General features: G+C 43.4%; 1 protein-coding gene across 1 annotated transcript in view; it reads left to right on the top strand.

Annotated features, from left to right (window-relative positions):
• Cplane1 (ciliogenesis and planar polarity effector 1) overlaps window positions 1-24,964 on the top strand; it is a 98,523-nt gene extending 73,559 nt beyond the window's left edge. The window contains exons 44-56 of the mRNA XM_042690597.1: window positions 356-514; window positions 3,658-3,920; window positions 8,520-8,598; window positions 10,370-10,531; window positions 13,988-14,018; window positions 14,417-14,548; window positions 17,377-17,542; window positions 18,623-18,681; window positions 18,934-19,188; window positions 20,526-20,650; window positions 22,895-22,984; window positions 23,574-23,749; window positions 24,478-24,964. Coding sequence (XP_042546531.1) covers window positions 356-514; window positions 3,658-3,920; window positions 8,520-8,598; window positions 10,370-10,531; window positions 13,988-14,018; window positions 14,417-14,548; window positions 17,377-17,542; window positions 18,623-18,681; window positions 18,934-19,188; window positions 20,526-20,650; window positions 22,895-22,984; window positions 23,574-23,749; window positions 24,478-24,651 — 1,871 coding nt within the window. The 3' untranslated portion in view covers window positions 24,652-24,964. The remainder of the gene's footprint in view (window positions 1-355; window positions 515-3,657; window positions 3,921-8,519; window positions 8,599-10,369; window positions 10,532-13,987; window positions 14,019-14,416; window positions 14,549-17,376; window positions 17,543-18,622; window positions 18,682-18,933; window positions 19,189-20,525; window positions 20,651-22,894; window positions 22,985-23,573; window positions 23,750-24,477) is intronic.
• The last annotated feature ends 801 nt before the right edge of the window (window positions 24,965-25,765 follow it).

Raw genomic sequence — 25,765 nt, 5'->3', positions numbered from 1 at the left:
TGAACTCTGGGCTTGAGCACTGTCCCTAAGCTTTTCAGCTCAAGGCTAGCGCTCTACCACTTGAGCCACAGCGCCACTTCTGGCTTTTTTCTTTTTGCTTATGTGGTGCTGAGGAATTGAACCCAGGGCCTCGAGCATGCAAGGCAAGCGCTCTACCACTGAGCCACCTTCCCAGCCCCTCTTTCCTACTTTTTAAACAAATTAAATATATTTTGAAAAATATTAATATTGTTCTCCCTACTCAGAGTCTTCCTCCTCCAAACCCACTGCACTTTTGACTGCTTATGTTTATCTTCTGATCACATTGTTTAGAATTTCAGAGTTAATTTTTGTATGCCTTTCCTATTCTTGATAGAACCTGCCAGTTCTACTGTGGGTTTGTTTCCTAAACCTGTAGAAGTGACTCCAGCTTGTTTAGATGGGCAAAATTGGAAAGCAGGTATCAATGAAGTACCTGAGCTCCCTTCAGCAGCTTCGGCAACAGCAGCGTCAACAGACAAACAGCAGGACAAAGGTGATGACAGCATGGCCTCTCCTACCTCAGTACCTTATTTCTATGTTAGAAATAAGCTTGATAGTCATGAATCATGTTACCGTATGGGAAACGTACTAGTTAGAAGAGTATTTCTCCTCAATCTGAAGTTCTTACAGCCTATGAATGGTTTGATCAATCTAATTCACATGTTTCCTGGAGCACATGCCTAATGCTTTTCCTGGGTCTCATAGGAGTTGTGACCCTACTTTGTGGTTGCAAGATATGAGGTGTAGAATCCACAGTGGGGGCTGGGAAGTTGGCTCAGTGGTAGAGTGCTTCCCTTGCATACATGAGGCCCTGGGTTCAATTCCTCAGCACCACATAAGCAGAAAAGAGCCAGAAGTGGTGCTATGGCTGAAGTGGTAGAGTGCTAGCCTTGAGCTGAAGAGTTGAGGGACAGTGCCCAGGCCCGGAGTTCAGGCCGCACAACGGATGACAAAAGAAAGAAAGAAAGGAAGAAAGGAAGGAAGGAAAGAAGGAAGGAAGGATCCACAGTGGGTACTCAGGGACATGAACTGCTAGGAAGGGATGGTGGAGGAAACCATCTCCTTAGGATATGTTTAGGCACAGGTGTCACTGCTGTATACACCAACAAGTAGCACTGTTGCAGATTTTTTTTTTTTTTTTTGGGGTCCGGTTGTGGGGCCTGAACTCTGGGCCTGGGCGCTGTCCCTCAGCTCTTCAGCTCAAGGCTAGCGCACTACCACTTGAGCCACAGCGCCACTTCCGGCTTTTTTCTTTTTGCTTATGTGGTGCTGAGGAATCGAACCCAGGGCCTCGAGCATGCAAGGCAAGCGCTCTACCACTGAGCCACCTTCCCAGCCCACACTGTTGCAGATTTTGAAGCTCCTTTTGTCATCTGTCAGGGGTATTCCTGATTCTGAGAGTGTCTGTCTGTATTTTGTACTTGAAGTCTGTGTGCATCAAATCTTTACTGAGGGTGACAGGGAAGACACTTCAGGCTGCCAAGAAGCAAGAAGGGTGGCTAGGGCAATATTATAGAACTGTCATGGTGAACACTGGCATTCACCATTGTCTTCTCATAGGAAACTCACCTCAGACTGGCTGAAAATATATATCAAGTACTGTTTATATAGTTTAGAGCACTTTATCACATAATTTGGTCTTCATAAAACTTTTATGTGTTAGGTGAGGCAAGCATCATACTCTTTGGCCTACTATTCATTCTAAAAACATTAAGTTAGAAGGAAAAACTGGGAGAGAATAAGGGAAGGGGTGACATTGTCCAGAAAGAAATGTACTCCTTACTTGACTTATATAACCGTAGCTGTAACCCCTCTGAACATCACCCTTATAATAACAATAAAAAAAGTTTAAAAAAACATTAAATTACAGTGTAAGTGCTGGAGCTGAGAGGAAAAGAGGAATTCTAGCCTGTTAGCCTTGGGGGAATAGCCTTGGAGCTAAGAGGAAAAGAGGAATCCTAGCCTGTTAGCCAATGGGGAATGAAAGACACAGGAATAAAGGAATGCTTAGGATATAGCTTGGTAAGTGCAGAAGGAAGCCTAGTGAGATTGCTGGATAATGCAGCACCTACTGTGACTTCAGAGAGGATTGCTACTGGCTAAGGAGAGGCATCAAAGTGAAGCTCTAAGGAAGGTAGAATTCTGGGAGTGAAAGGGTATTCGAACTGGGAGCTTGCTGAGTTTCAGAAAAGGGAAGTTTCATTGAACTTGGAATCAAGTGCAGTGTTTGAAGAAATAGTAAGTGATGAAGCTTTATACTAAGCAGAGAGAACACTGTGTGTCTTTTGTCACGTTGAGGCATTTAGACTTTGAGGATGAAGGCACTGGAGACACAGAGAAGTTTTAGGCACAGAATTTATTTATTTTTGGTCGGTCGTGGGGCTTGAACTCTGGGCTTGGGCGCTGTCCCTCAGCTCTTCAGCTCAAGGCGAGTGCTCTACCACTTGAGCTACAGCGCCACTTCCAGGTTTTCTGGTGGTTTATTGGAGATAGGAGTCTCACGGTCTCTCTTGCCCGGGCTGGCTTTGAACCGCGATCCTCAGATCTCAGCCTCCTGAGTAGCTAGGATTACAGGCGTGAGCCACCAGCGCCCGGCTCAGGCACAGAATTTATTAGGAAAGCTCATTGGGCTGTGGTGGCAGCACAGCCATTAGCAAGAAGTAGAATCATGACTGTCTAGCATCATTGTGTTGGAAGGAAAGAGAGGAATTTTGGCCCTCATGCCTCTGGCTTGGGGTGAGCTCACTGAGGTGAGAAATGAAAGAGGCAACAAGTTAGAGAAGCCATGCATGGTCTCGGGAGATGAAATGTTTACTTGAGTTGCCATATGGAGTCAGTAACAGCAAAAGTTAGGCCCTGCTTTTTTTTTTTTTGTCAGTCCTGAGGCTTGAACTCTTCGCCTGGGCGCTGTACCTGTGCTCTTCAGCTCAAGGCGAGCGCTCTAGCACTTGAGCCATAGCGCCACTTCTGGTTTTCTAGTGGTTTTTGGAGATGAGTCTCACAGACTTTCCTGCCCGAGCTGGCTTTGAACTGAGATCCTCAGATCTCAGCCTCCTGAGTAACTAGGATTACAGGCGTGAGCCACCAGCACCCAGCTGGCCCTGCTTTTTACTATGTGCTGGTGTTGCATTTCAAAAAGTCATAAAAATATTGAAGTCTCAGGGGGTTAAGATTATATGTGTCAAGTTTGTGATACTAGCTTGTGATCAGAAGTCTCAAAACTGAAATGGAAATTCTGAGTATATTAAAACTAATTTCAAGCTGGGTACCAGTGGCTCATGCCTATAATCCTACCTACTCAAGAGGCTAAGATCTGAGAATCACAGTTGGAAGCCAGCCAGGGCAGGAAAGTCCATGAGATTCTTATCTCCAGTTAATCACAGAAACAGCCAGAAGTCGTCCAGTGGCTCAAGCGGTAGAGTGCTAGTCTTGAGCAAAAGGAGCTCAGGTACAGTGCCTAGGCCAAGAGTTGAAGCCGAGGACTGACCAAGAAAAAAAAAAAAAAAGAAAGAAAAGAAAAGAAAGAAAAAAAAACAAACAAACAAAAAACTGATTTCAAAGATTATATAGACTTAAAATGACCTCATTAAAAGCTGCCTCTTACTTAATTTTAATCCCTGATAATTTTATCTTTAGAAATGTTAGATCTGCCTCAACCAGAATTCCAGTTCAAAGAGCAGAGTACAAAGTCAGATGCTGTGGAAGATTTGCTGCTGTGGACACTGCTGCAGGACATTCCTGCAGCCCCGTCCGTGCCAAGCTCCCAAACTTGCAGGCTAGAGGATCTCAATGCTAAGCTTCAGAAAATCGATGAGCAGCTCCTGGCGGTTCAAACCATTGCAGAAAACATAGAGCAGGATTTCCCAGGACCTGAAATGCTCAATCTACGATGTCATGAGGTAGAAGTGTGTCTTTATTCTGGAGGGTGTGTGTGTGTGTGTGTGTGTGTGTGTGTGTGTGTGTGTGTGTGTGTGTGTGTGTGTGTGTGTGTGTGTGTGTGTGTGTGTGTGTGTGTGTGTGTGTGTGTGTGTGTGTGTGTGTGTGTGTGTGTGTGTGTGTGTGTGTGTGTGTGTGTGTGTGTGTGTGTGTGTGTGTGTGTGTGACTGAGTTATTAGATTTGGACTGAGACCTAGGGCCTCCCACTTGAGCCTTTTGTTTTTAAACTGCAGTATCAGAGATTGAACCCAAGGCCTTGAGTGCTCCACCACTGAGCTACATTCCCAGCCCCAGATAATTTTTTGCTATGGGGGACTATCCCACACATTGTAGGATATTTGAGGCAACATCTTGCTCTTTATTCACTAGCTACCCAGTGACACTATCTCTAGTTTAACAATCAAAACATCTCCAACATTGCCTGATATCCTCTAGGGTCCCAACTTATTCCCAGTTGAGATGTACTGCCCTAAGCTGTTAAGGAGTATGCCCAGACTTCCTACTAAAGAAAGAAATGTACTAATCAGACTGTGCTTTTTCACTCAAGGCTAATGCTCTACCACACTGAGCCACAACTCCATTTCCAGTAGTTTGGTGGTTATTTTGATGATAAGAATGTCACTGACTTTTCTGCCAGTGGCTTTAAACCATAGTCCTCAGATCTCAGTCTCCTGAGTATGTAGGATTACATGCGTGAGCCTGGCTCTTCTAGGTTTATGAAATGTACAGTGTATCACGTGTATCAGGCTATCTGAGGCACTTTTGCTCCTGTGTCACTAACTTTATACCCAACAGTCAGCACCGCCCCTCTCCAACTCTATTCTCCCAGTTCTCTATCCACTACCTTACTTTTCCTAATTTCTTTGAGATCAACTTTTTTAGATTTCCCATAAGCATGTGATCATGTGGTGCTTATCTTTCTGTGTGTGGCTAATTGTCACCAGCTTTATCCATGTTATGGCAAATAACACTTTTGTTTAGCCAGCACCGGGGCTTGAACTCTGGGTTTCTCGCTCTCAGTTAACTTAAGTTATACCTCCTCTTTCAGATTGTTTTTTTTGGTTAATTGGAGCTGAGTTTCTTGGATCTTTCTTCATGGAGTTGGCTTCAAATTGGGATCCTCAGATCTCAACCTCCTGGATTATAGACATAAGCCACTGGCACCCACAATTCCATTTGTTTTTATGATTGTATAGCATTCCATTTTTTATATATTGACCACATTTTCTCTATTCATTCATCCACTAATGGACTCTTAGCTTTTTCCACGTCTTAGCTATTGTGAAAGTTACTGTGATAAATGAGTACAAATATCTCAGATACTGATTTCATTCCTTCAGATAACCGTCAGTGAGATTGATAGATCATAGGGTAGTTTATTTTTTGGCAAACTCCATACTGTTTGCCATATGGTTGTATTAATTCAGTTTCCTCCCAATAGTGTGCAAGGATCCCTTTTCTCCGTGTCTTCACCAACAGTTATAGTTAGTCTTTTTGACAGCCATTCTTACTACAGTGAGGTGATAACACAATTTCTTTAATCCTTACTTTCAAAACACATTTAAAAGGTTAAAATTAAATTAAACATACATAAAACTATATTAAAATATGAAGTAGGACCACTGTTAAGTAATACTTTTATTGGGCTAAAGATGTAGCTCAGCAGTAGAGAGCTTGTCTAAATAAGAAAGTTTTGTTTCTTGTTGGCACTAGAGATTAAACGAAGGCCTCAGGAGAGCTAGGCGTGCGCTCTGGCTCCTGTTTGGGTTGGCTTTTTTGATGTACGGTCTTTTATGGCTGAGCTGGCCTGAACTTGTGCTTCCCCACGTCTCTGGGGATGACAGGCATGTACCTCTGAGCCCATCCATTGTGCTTCCCCATAGCTTGGATAACAGCCTTTTATGACTACACCCAGCCATTGGGAGATGGTGTCTTGAACCATAATCAAATTTCTGCCTCCTAGGTATCTAGGATTCTAGACTTGAGCCATCACCTCCAGCCTGGTTGCTTTGTTGTTGTTGCTGCTGTTTAACATTAACTTGGAAGTCTCATGTCCAAATGAATATTGAGCTTTAAACGAATCCTTGGAGCCCTTTACTTCTAAGAATCTCGTTTGAATTAGTTCTCAGCTAGTAATAAGAACCCACTGAAAGCCAGATTTTAACTTCTACCTCAGTCTAGCCATGCTACTTTACATATTCCTTGAGTCCTTTTATTTCTTCAACAAACATTTTCATGAGCATCTGTAAGAAGTCAGGCTCTGAACTATCTACCATCTAGGAGCTTGGAATCTACAGAGATTAGGTAGATGTATAAATATGTACTGCTTGCCAAAAGAGTGCATAGGTACAGCTGGCCTGCTGCATGCATCAGAGAAGCCTGTGTAGAGCTGGTAATGAGTTGGTGAACACAGTGAGATAAGAAAGGGCTGGCAAATGATGGGCACAAGAGCAGAGAAGGGCCGAGAGGCATAGTGTTTATGCTGTATCAGCATTACTTACAGGGAGCCTTTGTGGGTAGCAGAGGTAGGAACGGGACAAAGGGGAAAGCACTGTTGGCTACTCCAAGAAATGGGGATTTTTATCCTATAAACTGGCATTAGGGAACCTTTGCAGAATGTTAAGCCATGAAGTGATTTCATCAAACATGCTAACTGGGAACAGGAAGAACAGTTGGGTCCCAGTGACTTCAAACCTGGCTGCTCATAAAAATCATCCTGGAGGTCTGGGAAGTTGGCTCAGTGGTAGAGCGCTTGCCTTGCATGCCTGAGGCCCTGGGTTCGATTTCTCAGCATCACATAAGCAAAAAGAAAAAAGCCGGAAGTGGTGCTGTGGCTCAAGTGGTAGAGCGCTAGCCTTGAGCTGAAGAGCTGAGGGACAGTGCCCAGGCCCAGAGTTCAGGCCCCACCACCAGACCCAAAACCAAACCAAAACAAAACAAAACAAAAAAATCATCCTGGAAACTTGTTGGAAATGCACGCACCCTGGCCTCGTATTCCAAGACTCTTGACCTGAAGTCTGTGAGGTAAAGTCCAATAGTCTTTGATACAAACAAGCCTCAGCACCATCCTGAGGAGATCCATGATGGTGGTTTGAGGCACATCCAAGGAAAAAAAATGGTCACAGAAGTGAACTCAGCAGTGGCAATGGCAATGACAGTGAACTTAGCAGTAGCAATGGAGAGGCTGTTGCAGGACTTAGAGACCAGTGGGCTGTGGGAAGAGTGAGTACCTGGTGGAGTCCAAGGAGGAAGGGGGTGGGGCTGTGTGGAGGAGGGAGGCCCAGTGGTTTCTGTGAGGCTGCACTCAGCTAGAAGTACAAGGAATTAGCAGGCAGTGGGATGGAGACTTCTGGAACTGAGGAGCGAAGTCTCGGCTAGATGTGCAGATTTTGGAGTGATCATTTAGGATAAAGATGAAGTCAAGATGGAGGAGCACACTGAGTGAAGAAAGGACAAAGGAAGAGTTCCACACCGCCTGGTAAGGAGGAAGACTCACAGCAAGGCTGTGAACATGCAGACTGGGCACTAGACCCTCGGCAGGCAGCTGGCCAAGCAGCGTCTGCAGCTCTAGCCCCTTAATCTCCCACAGCTATGCCTGTCATGCCCACCCAAAACATCTTTTCAGATTACACAGGCTGGCATAGCTGGTTTGACATTTGGAGAAAGTTCCCCAAAATCCTGATAGAGCCCAAGCCTTTGAGACTGGCAGATGAGGACCATTCATGTCCTACTGCACATGGCAGGTATCTGATGAATGTGTTTCTTGGTTGCCTTTACTCCTAGTGGACACTGGCAATCATAAAAATCACATTTATATAATAAAGGTTTCCCACTAGAACAATGACTAATAATTGTACCATAAACCTGGAGACAGTTGCAAGGGTAGAATTGTAAAAGCATGCTCAAAGTCCCTAAGTATTTAATCTTGGAGGATGGCTGCAATGAAGTACAGAACACTAATTCAGGTGGCAGAGTTGCTGCGTGATCCCACCCTGTTATAATTTTACACATATGCACATAAACACTGAGTCTGAATGATACTGGAGACAAGACTGACCTTATCATCTTCCTGCTCAGTATTCCTTTCCTTTCCCTCGTTCCCCTCCTTCCTTCCTGTCCCCAGATAGTCCTCCTTTTATTCCCATATGCTATTACTGTACTACTTATTACCATTGTCACTGTAGGTTCTTGAGGATCTGGGTAGAAATGAATGTTTGGTTCTAAGAAAGTCACTGAGTCTGAGCCTTGTTTCCTCATCTAAAAATTGGAAGATGTTCACCCAGATGGTAGTTAAGGTGCTTTCCTATTCCATAATTATATGATGCTGTTTTCCTAAGTCTCCTAAAAGGTTCAGTCACACTACAAATGAGTGAAACCTTCCTCTTTGTGACACCTACTATGTAGCTTATATTGGATTTAATCCCATTTCATTTGTTGAGTTAGTGCTATGTTTAAAACTCACATAAAATTGTTGTAGTAGTTGGAAATTATCAAATATAAAATTTATAATGGTTGTTTTATGTGTGTGTGTTTGTGTGTGCACATGTGTGTGTTTTCTACAGGTGGATAACATCCAGTTGTCTTCTGGTCCTGAAACTGAAATACCAATTACTTCAAAAACCATTCCCATTTCTGAAGAAGGTTTGTTGTGGTGGGGTTGGAAGGGCTGACGGATTTCCATTGATTTTGTGTTGGGATAAGATGATGTGTATTATGGCATCAGTTCTTAGATATGTGTTAAAGTTCCTCAGTATATCCTTTCCTTCCCCCCCCCCTTCCCACTTACATGGGTATGTAGGTATCTCTCATATATATATTTTGGGGGGGGGGGTCCGGTTGTGGGGCTTGAACTCTGGGCCTGGGCGCTGTTCCTCAGCTCTTCGGCTCAAGGCTAGCGCTCTACCACTTGAGCCACAGAGCCACTTCCAGCTTTTTTTTTTTTGCTTATGTGGTGCTGAGGAATCGAACCCAGGGCCTCATGCATGCAAGGCAAGCACTTTCCCAGCCCAACTCTCTCTTATATATTGATTTTTTTTTCTTTAGATATAAGCCCAAGATTGTTACGACATGGTGATAGTATAGGTTTATTTTTAAACTTTTAAGGAACCGCTGTACAGCTTTTCAAAAAAAAGTTTCCATTCTTACCAAAAGTATATGATTCTTTTTCTGTTTTGGTTTTGGGTTTTGGGTTGTTGTAGTTGGTGGTGGTGGTGGTGGTGATGTGGTGGTGGTGGTTGTGGGGCTTTTTTGCTCAAGGCTAGCACTTTGAGTCACAGCACCACTTTGGGTTTCTGGTGATTAATTGGAGTTGAAAGTCTCTCAAACTTTCCTGCCTGGGCTGGCTTCAAACCCTGATCCTCAGATCTCAGTCTCCGGAGTAGCTAAGGATTACAGGCGTGAACCACCAGTGCCCAACTTGACATTTCCTTTTGTATTCCTCACCCCTATATGAATTGCATATGAATTTGTTTCCTTTTTTCCCAGCACTGATTAAAACAGTGCTGGAGCTCAAGCTCATTGCTTTATGCTTTCTCAGCACATTCTCTACCACTCAGGCTACTCCACCACTCTCTTTTTGAGTTTCACTTTTTGTCTGGGCTAGCCTGGACTGTGACCTTCCTATTTGAGCTTTTCTGTGTTGAGGAAGCAGTGGCAGGCATGCACCACGCTTCCTGCAGTTCTAGCTGACAGGTGTGCATCGCCGCACCCAGATATATGCTCTCATGAACCCGGGCAGGCCTCAAATTGAGAGTGACCTCTGCCTCCCAGATAGCTTGAACCACTGTGCCTGGTCATGTGGGCCAGCAGTCCCTAATGGTTGTCCCTAATCATGCTCTGAGTGGTTATCGTGGAGATGGGAGTTAAGCACTCTCAAAACAGTGAGGCGATACGTGAGCTTTAGGCCTTCCTTTATTAATGTTTTTGTCAGTTTGTTTGCTTACAATTCTTTCTTTAAAAATGTTTAATTCAGATAATGTAAATATGTAAGAAGCAAATATATAAAGCCAAAACATAAGCTTAATGAAGGTCTTTACTCTTTTAATGATTCTTTCAAAGTTTCTGCCTGCCTGCCTCTCTTGTATTCATGTTGATTTCCTCAGCTCTGCATTCTACTTTCCCAGCTCTCTTTCCTACTCTGTATCTTTGCTGTTTTACCACTTCATTGTGACTTTAATGTCTGAAAATGCCTGTCCTGTTCTTTTATTATGGTTTCTTGATGTCTTCTTTCTTAAATTTAACTATTGGTTTGTTTTTACTATGGGACAGATTTCATTTTAAGTTTCACATTAAATTAGTTCGCTTTACCATAGAAATTCTTAGAATAATATATTGCAAATTTCGTATACTGGTGTTGGATTTTTCCTACTTCTTTCTTTTTTCCTCTTCTTTTGTCATATGTCGTATGGATTAGAGCATTTCCTGACTCACATGGCCGAGCAAGATCAAAGTGTTAAAGAGGAGCCTTCAGAAACTGAATTTTCAGTAACAGAAAATCATTCCAGTCAAAAAACATTTGTGTTTCCTGCTGCGGAGTCAGTGGTTAGCCTCTCCAGTGACCGGCACTCTACTTCCGGTATTGTTCTTTGTTCCTTTCCTCTGCTCACATCCTTATTCCGCATTAGAGTATTGCTGAACTATATCTGTTGGGAATGTAGTTGGGTAAGACCTGTGAAGTCATTTTCTAATACTTATTTCAGAGAGGGGAAATGAAAACTTGTGTCATTCATATGAAGAACTTCAAAAGATTACTTCAATCATGTAGTATATCTCTGGAACATTTCATTTGAAATACATAGCAAGTGGAATTACTAAAATATTTTTTACAAGAAAAGGAGAAATTCTAACTCTGACAATTGTGATTTTTTTTTTATTTTAACCTGAAAACACATTTCTGGTGTTCATTTATTGAGTCTCGCTATACAGACATCGCTGTTTTGCATTATTGTCCTGATTAAACCTGCCCTGTTATCCTCCTCATTGTATTTACCATGTTGAGTGGAGTTTTAGTGCCATGTTTTGTTCCCTGTCTTTTAGAGGCAGCAAATAAAGGTGTATTTCTGTAGTCTTACTGCATACACTTTACCCTATGAATAAGAGAGCGTGGAAGTTGCCATCTAGCCCGTGTAATGATGGATACACTAAAAAATGTTGGTCTTTAGTGTTTAGTGTATGCTTATGAACCTGGAAAGAAATCCTGTTTTTTTAAAGAAAAAAATCCTGTTTAACCAAGTGAAGATTGTGGGTGCCCTAAATGGTCTTCACTCATTAGCATCTTAGAAAGATATATTGTTACTAACTCGCCTTAATGATCCAAAACAGCTTAGATTTCTTCTTCTAAAATAAACTTCCAGTTCATTGTACAGTCCTAATTGTACTTGCTTTGGCGTGCTACTAGGGTTTGAATTCAGGGCTTTATGCTGCTAAAACAGCATTCATTACTTTGGCCCCAACCCTGAGCCCATTTCCTTCAGTTTGTTTTCAGGAAAAGTCTCACTTGCACCTGTGGCCAGTGTTGAACTCCCTCACAGCTGAGACTAAAGATGTGTGCCACCATCCCTGGCTTATTTGTTTCACTAATTTATTTCTCAGGCTGGCCTCTAACCACCGTTCTCACAACTCTGTCTGCCATGTGTGTGGGATTAGAGGTGTGAAAGTCATTGCACTCAGCCCTTTTCTGAATAGTCTAATTTAGGGGGCAGGATGTTATTGAGGTTTGAACTCATAACTTTATGCAGCCTACATAGGCACTCTACCACTTGAGGTAAGCCCTCAGCCTTTGTTTTTGGTTTGGTGATTTTTGAGATAGGCCCAATTTGCCCTGGACTGCAGTCCTTCTACTCATGCTCTTGTCATGGCTGGGAAGTGAGACATCACTCCATTGCCTTTTTGCCTGGACTAGCCTCAAACCTCCATTCACCTGATCTCATCCTCCTTAGTAGCTGGGATTACAGGCGAAAGCCACCATACTTAGCTTTCTTCTGAGTATTCTTAGTAGGAAATAATTAATTCACGGAGGATAGATTTTGTTAACAGCCATAGGATATTCAGAGACACCACTGTAAATGAAGTAAGTAATCAGGCTGTCACTGTTTAGAATTTAAAATAATTGTAATTATCAAGAAGTAAGACTGTTTGGTTGTGTTTAATAAATTGTCTGTGAATGCAGTTCCCAAAAAAAGAGCTCCAAAAATGGATTCAGGAAGTGGCTGTGGTTCAAGTGGTGGAGCACTTGCCTTAAGCCGAAGAGCTGAGGGACAGCGCCCAGGCCAGAGTTCAAGCCCCGCGACTAACCAAAAAAAAAAAAGGTTTCAAAGTAAAGATAGGAGCTCTCTGTGTAACTATTTTGAAATGTATGTGTTAGAATATGACAATTTTCTGCTCTTTGAGAAATCAGTTTCATTTCACACCTTTTATCTGACTAATCCACACTTAGTGATCACCTTTTTATTCTTTCTTTCAGTAGCTGAGACTTGACTTAGTAATAACTGAATTGAGAAAAATATTTGTCAGGGCCCAGAGGCAGTAAATTGTATCTTTTAAGACTTTGTCTTTAGACAAGAGGTTGCTCAGTTCAGTTGCACTCCATAGTGCTCTGGGTTTATGCAGAGGACATTGTCTTTTAGCAGTGCTTTGACAAGACTCATTGGGTTTGTAGACAACAGGCCCCAGCAGGTTGCTAACAGAAGGAAGGGAAACTTGTTGCTCATCTGATGACACTGGCCTTTAACTGAGGTTGGTCTCACCTGCCTCCCTGATGCCACTCAGATAGGAAGGGAAAGGGAATCCTTTCAGGTTTCCTCATGAGTAGGTAGTGAGGACCATTCAAACCTGGATAGAACGTTTCCTATCTCTTCATTAACAAGAGAAAAGCCAAGCTGGGCACTGGTGGCCCGCACCTGTAATCCCAGCTACTCAGGAGGCTGAGATCTGATGTTCAAGGTTCAAATCCAGCTAAAAATTCTCTAAGCTTCTTATCTCCAATTAACCACCACACACACACACACACACACACACACACACACACACACAAGTTGGAAGCAGAGGTATGACTCAACTGGTAGGGTGGAAAAGCCAAGTGAGAGCCCAAGACTAAGCTTAAGCTCCAGTATCAGCTTTGACTCCAGAAGAAAAACAGCCAAGCTAAAAGTGGCCCCAATGGTAGAGTACCAGCCATGAGCCAGAAAGCCAAGGAAGCACGAGGCTCTGAGTTTAACTCTTGTACTGGCAAGTGTAACAGTGAAATGAAATACATAAAATTAAATATATACATATAAATACAATGACTGAGCCGGGCGCCGTGGCTCACGCCTGTAATCCTAGCTACTTAGGAGGCTGAGATTTGAGGATCGAGGTTCAAAGCCAGTCCGAGCAGGAAAGTCCAAGAGTCTCTTATCTCCAATAAACCACTCGAAAACCAGAAGTGGCTCTGTGGCTCAAGCTCTCCTTGACAGCCAGTGCCCAAGCCCAGAGTTCAAGCCCCATGACCACCACCACCACAACAACAAAATACAATGACTGAATAGATTGTTTTGTGTCGTGCTTTTTAGCTAGCGTTGGAAAGGCAGAGCTACAGGCTCGGCCCAAATGGTCAACTGCTAGTCCTGAAAAAAAAATTTTTTAAGTAGAAATGGCTCAAAAATTATTCTTTAGATCTTATTCTTCCCAGCAAACTGTGTTTTCAGTTTCAAACATATATTTTCAAACATGTATTATTTTCTGGTCACAGGACATAGCTGTTTTCTTAGTATTGAAGGAAGGTGCATTGTAGTATTCTAAACTGTATACTAAAGAAGAGCAGATGCACTTCCTGAAGTACATTCTACAGCATACTCAGGACTGAAAAACTCATGATCTAGCTACCAAATAGCATTTTCATAGAAGGAGAAGTATGCTAGATAAATATACTTAAAACCAGTTTAGAGGTTTAAATGTATTTCATTCTGATTATATTATTTCTAAATCTGATTAATAAAATGAAATTAAAATTCCAGACCTAAAAGTTTTATTAATAATTTAATTTATTTTTTAGATGTGAACAACAGTGCTGAATTACTTGAGAGGTAAATATTTTAAGAGTTAATTTGTGACTTTACTTAAATTTGGGTTTAAATGATGTATTCTGGAAATATTGTTGTTCCAATGAATGTGAACTGTGAAATTCGCATCATTTTGTGATTTAAAGGAACTCTGTGAGATCCCATTGGGATTGGGTTGTCTTGAGAAACTGAGAAGTGCTACGGTAGATCCCTCGCTGTTCTGTCATAGGTCGTTAGAATAGGAGACTGCTTTTGCTACGTTTTCTTTTGCACTAGAAAATACCAGAATTATAGAAATGAAGAGTAGAAGAGCGTTTTCACTCTGTGTTCATTTATGCTCCAGAAAGGCATGCTCACTTCTGCTTGATGTAATTGAGTTGTAGACACTGGTTCTATTTCTCAAACGACATTTGCAATTGAAGTGTTTCAGTAGATCCACTGCAGACAACAGGACTGACTGATATTGCTGACATTATTGATGACCTTATAACCAAAGGTGGAGTTTCCAGTGAGGAGCTTGGCTTAACGGAGCAACAAGCAAGGAATATTTCAAGGTAGGAAGCCAGGCTCTTGCACTGCTAAGCAGATGCTGCACCACAGAGCTGTACCCAGCCCTGTTCATTGCTCATGCTCAAAACTGTCCATAGTTTAATGCGATGTTTATGAAACAGATCCAAAGCTCAGAACAGATGTTTTCTTCATAGAGTCTTTGTGTTGTCCCCCTTCCTCTCATAACATGCATATGGTTTCCTCAAACAGCACACCTGTAGCCTCAGCCTTTCCAGGTCTCATCACTGTACAACAAACAGTCCTATTTATTGCTAAAGAAATTAATGCTTTAGCTCATGGTACTTTAATTCTCTAATTTCAATCCTTAGATTATACTTGGAATAGCTCTTCCATGGAAACTTAGGCTAGGTATTCCTTTTAGAAGAGCCTTTCCTGGCTAGAATGAAGGCTGCCTTTCCTCATGCTCCCCTGAAATTTATCACTTCTCGGCTTGCTTATATGAAATAGGCGGCCTTGCCAGGCACAGTGGTGGATGCCTCTGATCCCAGCACTTAGGAGGTAGAGGCAGGAGGATTGCAAATTTGAGGCCACACTGGGGAACATGTCAAGACCCTGCCTGGGATGGGGGAGTCAACCTTATGGCATTTAGCTGTACTTACATTATTTCCTCGTTCAGTTCCACTTATTACCTGGGTGAAAGTGAACGCGCACTATATTACATTCACACTTAGAAAGCTATTACCAAACAAAGAAGACAAAAGTTTTTAAAAATTTAATTAGCAGTAGTAAGGTCTTATATTAAGAATGTGCATGTCTGAAATTCCTACACATTTAGTTACCTTCCATTCTGAAGTTAATGTATGTGTTATGAAGATTTTATAAATTCTATTAAGTGCCAAGAATTAGAACAAAGATAAAATTTGGTTTCTAGTCTCAAATGGAGACCAAGTTAAGTCATTGCACTATGGGCATCCAGGGGATGAAGGTCGGTCTAAGAGGGCAGCTTTACCAGTCCTGAGATTTGATCTGTATCTTAGATGAACACCAAAATTCTGTTAATGGCTTATAAGTGGAAAAAGAATGTGTTCTCTAGATAGAGCATAATATCAAAGGTATGATCAGCACTAAATGGCAATGGTTGGAGAATGCGCATTGAGGAGAGCAGGCTTATTCGGGTGGAGAAGAGAGGCACTCACAAGTTCACCTTAGCTGTAGGCAGTAGAGGAAGTCAACAGAGGTGTCCAGCTAGGATGGGAGCCAGTCAGAAGATGACTGGAGTCATCCACAGTCCGCAGATGGCAGGTTAGAATGAAGAGTGAGGTTCACCTGCAGTGAACTTAGAACCTGTAAGAGGTGACGAAAGCCGGTGCTTTCTTCAGCAAGTTGTAAAATGCAGCTGTAGTTAGGTGTCAGACCAGTCAGTGGATGATACTGTGGATATATTGGCTCTAAAGTCCTCTGAGAAGCCGATGACAAAGTGAACAAGAGCTTTATTTGGAGAGAAGCTTGTGAGGGAGAGGGAGCGAGCAGTGGAAGGCAGAGTCCAGCCGTCTGCACAGTGGCCATGGCATCTGACCCCATATGGGGTGCGGAGGTCACTTCTGCCCAGGGTTTTGGTAGAAGTGTGTGGAGGTCTCAGCAGACAGTCACGTTCCATGTTGGCTACAGCCTTCTTCATACAGCGAACAGTTGGAAGCAAAATGAGTGAAGGGCAAAGGTGCACTGGGCTCGTTCCAGAGGAAAGCAGACACAAGCTTCTGGAATTCTTTCCCCTTAGAGTCACATGGGACACAATTCCTCCAGAAACAGGCTGTGATGGCACAGGTGAATTGTCTTCCACACAAGCTCTTTAGAGACTTGAGTGAAAGGTTTTATTTGAGGCACTGCTTGGCATATTTATTCCAAGATACAGACTCCCAGAAGAGAGCCAGTGTTGAGAATAAGCCACATAGGACTTGATACTTCGCTGTTAACATCTACTCCAACCTCCTTCTGTTACCACCATTTCTGACCACTTGTAGTTCATGGTTAGTTTACCTTCGCCGAGAGGCAGAAGTCATGATGGGACTGATAGAGAAAGACTTGTGGGGAAATGCCTGTGAGGAGAGGGAAGGGCAGAGTTAGAGCCAGAGCCTCGGGGAGTGAGCGTAGTTCAAGAACATCCGGGGTAAAGCCCTGCGCCCATACCTCCCACCACGTCCTGAATCTGAAAAATGGGCCAGTCACAGTATTCCCACCACCTTTGATCACTGACCAAGCATGCGCAGTGCACACTGGCCTGGGGATGGGACAGAGTCAGAATCTCCCGTGTTATATGCTGGAAGCAGCTGATACTCTACTCCAGAGAGTGGGTCATCTGTAAGGAAGTCCAAGGTAGAACCTGTAGTGAATGTGCATTCCAGTTTGAAAGAAAAGATGCAGGTAAGAAGATTGAGAAAGAAAAGGCTTAAGGCAAACATTATAGAGAAATTGCTGCTAGCCTTTCTTTTTTTCTTTTCCTTTTTTTGGCCAGGCCTGGGGCTTGAACTCAGTGCCTGGGCAACTGTCCCTGAGCTTCTTTTGCTCCAGGCTAGTGCTCTACCACTTGAGCCACAGTGTCACTTTGTCTTTTTCTGTTTATGTGATACTAAGGAATCAAACCCAGGGCTTCATGCATGCTAGGCAAGCATTCTACCACTAAGCCACATTCCCAGCCCGTGCTGATAGCCTTCTGATGCTTAGCCTTAGGCACTCAGAGGACAGATGACTAAAGATCTTAGGAGTACACTGCCTTTCAGGACAGCACAGGATCTTTCCAAGTGAGAAGTCATGACACTTGTCTCCATAACGAATGGAGAAGCCAATGACACCTCCTTGCTTGTTAATTTCCCAGGATTCAGCATTCTTCTGGCAGAGGTGCACAACGAACAGAGAAGGAGAGAAGAGAGATTAGAGCATGGATGAAAAGAAAACAAAAAGAAAGAATGGCAGAATACTTGAATCAGCTGGCCCAAAAGAGGGGACAGGAACATGATCCTTTCTGCCCCAGAGGCAATCCAGTAAGTGTGCAGAATCTAGAGTAATGGGATTGTCACACCATGTATGTTGTACTTTTCTCCTGGCAAATAGTCAAGAAAGATGAACATAATTTGGATGTAAATTTTATTTGTGGGATTGGAAAGTTAACATTTTACTTGTTAGGAAAAGTTAAGCACTACCTCCACATAGTGTGTACCATGTGTCTGAGTGTGGGTTTTTAGCTGTTTATAAACTGTTAGCATTTATTTACTGAGCCTGAATATGAACATTTTTATGGCCAGATCAGATATATTTTTTTCTTTAAGAGGTTAAACAAGCTGGTGGATCATGCCTGTAATCTTTGCTACTTAGGAGGCTGAGGTCTGAGGATCATAGTTCAAAGCCAGCCCAAGTAGAAAAGTCCATGAGACTCTTACCTCCAATTAGCCACCAGAAAACTGGAAGTGGAACTGTGGCTGAAAGTGGTGGAGCACTAACCTTGAGAGAAAAAGCTTAGCACCTGTGCCCTGAGTTCAAGTCTCACAACTAACAAAAAAAAGCTAAACAACGGGTTCAACCTCTAGTATCACAAGAAAAATAAAATAAATTACAAGTCAAAGAGTGAAACAAAGTAGTGTTACGTTGATGGGCTTATCATTATGTTTAGATGATAATCAAAGTTTATGACTTTGTAATCTGAAGTAAAATGTTAATAGCACCTGATTTTTAAGGCAACATTAGGAATAAATTCTGTGAGCTTCTGTATAAGCTGGTTTTATTTCAGTTGCTCATGGCACAGAAAAGTAGGTGAACTGTCATTTAACGCGTGTGATTCGCGTGGCTGTCTCTGGACAGAGCAGTCTGGTGTTTGCATTACATTTTCTTGATGCCTCTGGGCCACTGAGTGCGGACGTAGTCGGATGTAGTACCCTCCAGTGGGGACGCACCTGTGCGAATTCTTGTTTTGTTTTTGAGATACTAGTAAAGTGCATTTTGTATTACACGTATTAAGCTGGCCCTTATTTTAATTAAGTGATGCTCTAACGTAACACCACTGCATTTGGCCTTGTTTCCTAACTAGAAGAATTCTGGGTACTGAATGCGCTGGTGGTTTCTTGCAGTTTTTCCTGACCTCCAGGGAAATCAGGCAGAGACAGAAGATGAAGCACGATAAGGACAGGTAGGGAGGCGGCCTCCGCCGGGGACCCCCGCCCCCCCCCGCCCCCCGCCCGCCGCCGCTTGCTTTCCCGTCTGCACCGTTCCGTTTGGGGACTTGGATGAACGCTGCTGCTGTCCCCTCGGGAACACCTCGGAAGCCCGCCGCGCCTGGGCAGTGCACACACTGTCCGGCGCGGGGCAGGCCGGGGCAGGCCGGCAGCTCCAGCCAAAGCAGAGCGCCTGGTGAGTGCGTGACGTGTCCATTCTTTTGAAGATTGCTGCTCTCCGCCCACTACAGCCGTCGAATCTCGCAGGCATACAGTCTGATGAATGAACTGCTCTCAGAGTCGGCACAGCTGCCGTCGGCGCCCAAAGCCCCGGCTGGCAAGCGCAGCCCCGCCCAGAGCGGCCGGGCTCCGCGCAGGCGCGCCCAGCCCAGCCCGGTCCAGCGCTTCTGGGCTCAGTGCGGCCCCGCCCAGCGCAGCCCCGCCCCCGGCTCCCGACTGCTGCAGTGGTCTTCGCCACGGAGGTAACACGAGGCGCCCTGAGGCATTTTGCAAAATAACAGCAAGCCTTTGCTACCCCAGTTCAGTGTGCTCGCGTGCACCCTGCTTAGGAAATAGAGATTGATAGAATCACTGGAGAAAAAGGCAAAAATGGCATTGAATTTCTAACGAAGCTATAACTACATTCATGCTCGTGTGTGACTGTGACACCTGCCCAGCCCTTTGTTGTCTTACTTCCTGTTGGGATTTGCTTCTACAATTTGCCTCCTAACTTCTCCTTGTTTCTCCATCTGTCTTCACCCTCCCAGGAACAGCCACTTCTGCACACACAAGCGTGCACACACACACACACACACACACACACACACCAGTGATGTCTGTCCACTTACAGATATGATTGTTCAGGTCCTTATTATTGTTCACCTGAAGTGGGACTGGATGAGTAATCAGGTAGAATTTATTAAATATAGAATATTAAGGTACCCAAGTGAAGAATTTCTTGCATGTGGCTAACAGACATGCAGTTATATCTGTTGGTGGACAATTCATATAGTAAACATGAGTTGGTAGTACTGTGTTGCTAAGAATTACCATCTTTGACTTACAGTTATAAACACAATTATGTTAGTTAAGAGCCTAAAAGTAATGCTGCCAACAAAACCGACACACCATCCGATCACTTGTGTGTAGTTTTGAATCTGCTGAAAATACTCAGGGTTCCTTGGAGCCTTTTAAAAATAAAATGGAGTTAATTATCTAAGTAGCTGCCAAATATATGTAGGATTAAATAGATAACTAAAAAATTTCTTTGAAAAGAATTAATGAAACCAGGCACCGTGGCTCATGCCTATAATCCTAAACTATGCAGAAGGCCTGAGATATGAAGGATGGAGGGTTGAGGCTAGGCCAGGCAGAACAATCCACCAGACTCTGTTTCCAAAAAGTAATCAGCAAAAAAGCTGAGTTAGAGGTGTGGCTCGAATGGTAGAGCGCTAGATGAGTGAGCAAGCAAGCTCAAGGTTCTGAGTTCAAAACCCAGTACCAGCAATGAATGAATGAATGAGTGGATGAGCTGGGGGTATGGCTCAAGGGGTACCGTGGACCTGCTTAGCAAGCATGAAGCCTTGAGTTCAAACCCCTGTACTGTCATGTCCCTCCCCTCACAAAATGAGGTTTGACATGCAAAGAATAATTGGTTGTGCTTTATTATGTATTAAATATAACACAGATGTAAGGTAGAGAATAAGCAATGTCAAGTGAATGTCTTAAACCTGGACAATTTACGCTTTTTAAATCTTAAACTTTATCACTGATGAGAGAGATTTTAGGAGTGTAATAATTGTGTGATTTTCACTTTTAGGGAGAATCCACAGAAGCACAATTTCCCATTAAGTCATCATGCAAAAGTCAGACATGTGTCCAAGCCAGGTCTTTCGCATAGGATGGGGCCTCTTGGGCAAGTTCAAGACTCCCCTCAGCTGCACGGTAAGACTCCAAGCTCTGTGACCTGTGGGTATGGGCCTATTCCTCCTTGTGTCCAGGGTTGTGATTTTATTAGGAAAAACTGTAAAATCTTAAGGAAAATGAATTCTGATTTCAACAAAATGTAAGGAATTGACAGGTCATGTGGCTTGAACTCTGGGCCTGGGTGCTGTCCCTCAGTTCTTCAGCGCTCTACCGCTTGAGCCACAGCACCACTCCAGTTTTCTGAATGGTTTATTGGGCATAAGAGTGTCACGGACTTTCCTGCCGGGGCTGGCTTTGAACCGTGATCCTCAGACCTCAGCCTCCTGAGTAGCTAGGAGTACTGGCGTGAGCCACCAGCAGTGTCTTAAAGGTCTGATATCCACATATAAGTGAAACATAGGAGACTTTGTTATTTGAGCATGTCTTGTCTCACACAATAGATATCCTTTAGTTGTATCCATTTTCCTGCAGATTACATAATTTCAGTTTAATGGCTACATAATTTTTTTTCATTTCAAAAATTATTTTTAAACTTAATTTTTATTATTACAAAGGTGATATCCAGAGGAGTTAGAGTTATATAAGTCAGATAAAAGAGTATAATGTCACTTCTTCCCTCGCTTTCTCCCAGTTTTTCCTTCCCATCCTCACCCACAAGTTGTGTATAGTTCATTTCCATCATAGTGTCCAGTATCACTGCTGTTTCTGTTCACCCTTAGTCTTACCATTTCTGTGCTCTCCTTTTTCCTCCCCCAAACAGATAAACCTCTTTTAGTTCTAATAGGTGTTTCTTTTGCTGTGCAGAAACTAATTTGAGGGACTGGTAAGGTGGCTCAGTGGTAGAGTGCTTGCCTTGCATGCATGAGGCCCTGGGTTCGATTCCTCAGGACCACATAAGCAGAAAAAGCCAGAAGTGGCACTGTAGCTCAAGTGATAGAGCATTAGCCTTCAGCTAAAGAGCTAAGTGACAGGGCTGGGAAGGTGGCTCAGTGGTAGAGCACTTGCCTTGCATGCCTGAGGCCCTGGGTTTGATTCTTCAGCACCACATAAGCAAAAAGAAAAAAGCCGGAAGTGGCGCTGTGGCTCAAGTGGTAGAGTGCTAGCCTTGAGTTGAAGAGCTGAGGGACAGCGCCCAGGCCCAGAATTCAGGCCCCACGACCGACAAAAAAAGAAACTAATTTGACAGAGACCCATTTATCAATTCTTGCTCTCATTCTCTGAAATCTGGAGTCTTACACAGGAAAAATTTACTTGTGACTCTGTCTTCCAACATTTTTCCCATATTTCTCTGTGGAAGACTTTAAGATTCAGATCTTTCTGTAGTGAATTTTTTACAGGATTAAACAGAGAGGTCTTGTTTCAGTCCTCTGAAGTCCCCAGTTTTCCCAGTGCTAGTTGTTGAAAAGAATGCCATTTCTCCAATGTGTACTTTTTGACTCCTTTCTCAAAATTAATTGACTCTAGGTGTGGATCTTCTATGTGTTTCCATTGGTCTTTGGGTCTGTTTTGTGTAGGTATCATGCAGTCATGGTACTCTCTGAGTGCTCTGAGTGCTTTTATTACTTAGAATTGCTTTTGCTATTTGGAGTCTTTTTGCTGTGAACTTTTTATGTGTGTGTGCATATGTGCCGGTCCTGGGGCTTAAACACGGGGCCTAGGTGCTATCCCTGAACTTCTAGGATAGCGCCCTACGACTTGATTCATTGAGCCACTTCCAGTTTTTTCTGAGTAGTTTTGTTGGCGGTGAGTCTCATGGGGACTTTTCTGCCCCGGCTGGCTTCGAACCCCAATACTCTGATCTCAGCCTCCGGAGTAGTTAGTATTACAGGTGTGAGCCACGGGCACCAGCTTCCATGTGAACTTCTATATTGATTTCTATAATTCTGTGAGGAATGATCATGGGATTTTCATGGGTATTGCATTGAATTGAGTGCTCTTGGCAGTATGGCCATTTTCACAAGATTAATTCTGCCAGTTCTACATGGGATATCTATCTTCTGATGACTTCAGTTTCTTTCTTAATAGTTTTTTATTAAAGAGCTCTTTTACTTTCATTTGAAAAATGATCACATTTGTGCTCTTAGGCCACCCAGTCTCAAAGACTGCATGCTTTGTTTTGCTTTCTGAGCTAGTACCTATCAGACCCCTTCAACAAGCCAGGCCTGGTGAGCAGATTCAAAGCTGTCCTCAAAGAACATGCATGATGATATGTGAAGAACCGAGGATGATCTGCAGGGACAAAAAGTGTTTTTACTTTTTCAGGGACTGCCACCTCCACCATACAGAAGAAAGCCGGGGCTGCCACGGCAGTGGAAAGGAAAGCTACACAGGTTCCAGTTGCCTCCCAGAAAGGTAAGAGATAAAGAATAGGTATTTCCTTAATTCAAGGCTAAATTTTAGTAATTCCAGGTCACATATAAATCTCAAGTATAGAATGGGATGGGAGAGTATGGCTGTGCGGCACAGTTGTGGCTGCCTGTCTAGAATCCTATGCCTAGATTCTCTATTTTTTATTGATTTTTAAGTAAATACATAATCTAGGTCATTATGTCTAGGTCATACTATGGCACTCACGTTGTCCCTAAAACAGTTGCAGCTGGATGTTTTCATTGTATTGCTTGTAAAAGCTCCAGCAATGCAGCAATGCAGGCCTGTGTATCTTGAAGGGGGCTGTGGTGAGGTCCAGTCCTCATCCACAGAAAGCCCTCGGTGCTGGCTTCATTGTCCACTAGGACATTGGGTATGGGTAGGGGGAGGGGTATGGTACTGGTATTGGGCTTCATATTTCTGGAACTCTAAAGTGAGCCATATACAAACTTTGCAATTTGAATATTAAGTAAATGTGCTCATTCTGACTTTGACAGTAAAGTCACGATAAATGAACCAACGCATGAGTGAATGAATCAGTTCTAATACAGGGTTTGTTCTTTTCTCTCAAAAGGCGTTAGTATTCCATACTGTGGTCTGCACACAAAAATGCATGGTGGTGCCGATCCCACCCCTCAGGTGAAGGAGCCATGCCTGGAGGAGGAGCGAGAGGAAGTGGCGGCGAGTCCCTGGACTGCACCTTCAGAAGTCCACAGGACTCTGCATGAGAGCCACAGTTCACTTCTACGAGTAAGCATTGTTCCAGGCCTCCGTGGGTCTAGTGATTGTCTTGTGTGCTAAGGTGGTCTTGTTGTTAAGACTTGAAAGTACAGAACGTTAGGACAGCTTGAAAATGGTGATTCAAACTATATCCAATTTTTAGCTTAGCATTTATGCAGAAATCTCCTTGACTTTATCTTTTCTTTTTAATTAAAAAACAGTAAACACTTGAGTGTGGCTTTCTCTGCAGTACTACCTACAGAAGAGGCAGAGATGGGGAAGACTGTGGTTCAAGGCCAGCCAAGGCAGTAATTTAGTAAGATACCACCCTCAGTTGATAAAAGCCAGGTGTGGTGGCTCCCATCTGTCAGCGCACCTAAAGGGGAAGCCTAAACAGGAGGATTGTGGTCTAGGACACCCTGGCATAAGCTTGAGACAATTTGAAAAGTAAAAGAAGAAAGAACCATGGACGTGGCTCAAATGGTACAGCTTCTGCCTAGCAAGTGCAAGGCCTTCAGCTTAGACCCCAGTATTACCAAGAATTAGTAAGTATGGGAATAACAAAACCGTAAGAACAGATCATCATTGCAAGAATCAAAACCCAGCCTGCCTCCCTTCAGATGCGTCAGATGGTATGTAGCTCATTGTCAGGTTGGTTAGGATGTGCTGGGCAACCACAGCTTGCTTCCTCTCACATTTCCTTTAGGTCTTTGATGCTGAGCAATGCCCAAACCACAGCTATCTTTTCAATTCTCCAGGACTTGTTGCCATCTGAAGAGGAAGAACCTGAGGCTCCTGCTGCGGGCGGCTTGGACAGCACATCCCGGAGCACCAGCAGTGTCCTCAGCAAGCTGGACTGGAATGCCATTGAAGACATGGTGGCTGGAGTGGAGGACGAGGACCTGTCCGTCCACTGGGCCCAGGGCCTGTAAGCTGAGGACAGCGCAGCCACCCGCACAGGACAGCCTCTCACTGATGTGCTTCAGAAAGACTTGCGGGATTAAGGCAGTGACACAGTGAAGGAATTGGTATGAATTCACCACCTGCAGCCATAGTGTCACTTGGATCTCCATTTCAAGAAAAATAAAACATTTCTCAGTAATTTTGCCGTTGAGGAACGGGTTGTTTAGAGATGTATGTTTTTGGAGATGGCTCACCTTACACCTAATTTAAAATTGATGAGTACCTTTCAAGCCAAGTTTTCAGAATATTCAAACATTTGATTAAAAACCCTTTTCATCTTGACTTGTGGTTTATGATTCTCTGCGTTTTGAGAATGAACTTTTATGATAAACTTGATAGAAAAAAAATTCTCTCATTGAGAAGAAAACTACAATCTCACTAAAAAACTCAAATTGCCTTACACTTGAGCAGAGCGTGCACAGGAGTGAAAAGCAGCCATTTCACTCAAAGCAGAGCTTTGCAGTAATCCAGCTTCCCTCCAGGCCACATCCACCCTGTTCTCTGTGACCTTTGGAATGTCCAGGCTGAATGTGTTGGGTAGCGGTGATAGCAAACCCAACTCCTGGCTCTAGAGGCCCATCTTAATCTTGTGAAAATCATGGTACAACAGCCTCTTAGTCTCTGGAACTGTACACAACAGTTTGGGGGATAATTTTACAGAAATGACTCAAAGCCAAGACCTTTCAAGCATTTACCAATTTTATCAATATGGCCATTTTCACAGCATTAATTCTGTCAGATAACAGTCAACAAGCTATTTGTAGTCCTTTGCCAACTGTCTGACTAAAGCTTGATTTTCTCCATATCCTTCAGCTAAAACAACTTCCTGCAACAGGCTGACTGCAAAGGCAGATGGGGAGTTTGACTGCCTTCCACTAAGCCACACGTTAGAACTGTAATTCAGTATCATTCAGTGCCATCCTTTTCACTCATTTTCTAGAGAACAGGTGGTTTTTTTTTGTTTGTTTTTTGTCGGTCATGGGGCTTGAACTCGGCTTGGGCGCTGTCCCTCAGCTCTTCAACTCAAGGCAAGCGCTGGCGAGCGCTCTACCGCTTGAGCCACAGCGCCACTTCCAGTTTTCT

Source organism: Dipodomys spectabilis, unplaced genomic scaffold (genome assembly GCF_019054845.1).
Source record: "Dipodomys spectabilis isolate Male_0828 unplaced genomic scaffold, ASM1905484v1 ptg000138l, whole genome shotgun sequence".
Taxonomy (NCBI): domain Eukaryota; kingdom Metazoa; phylum Chordata; class Mammalia; order Rodentia; family Heteromyidae; genus Dipodomys; species Dipodomys spectabilis.
Note: the sequence above shows the minus strand (reverse complement) of the source record. Positions and strands in the feature narration are given on the sequence as shown.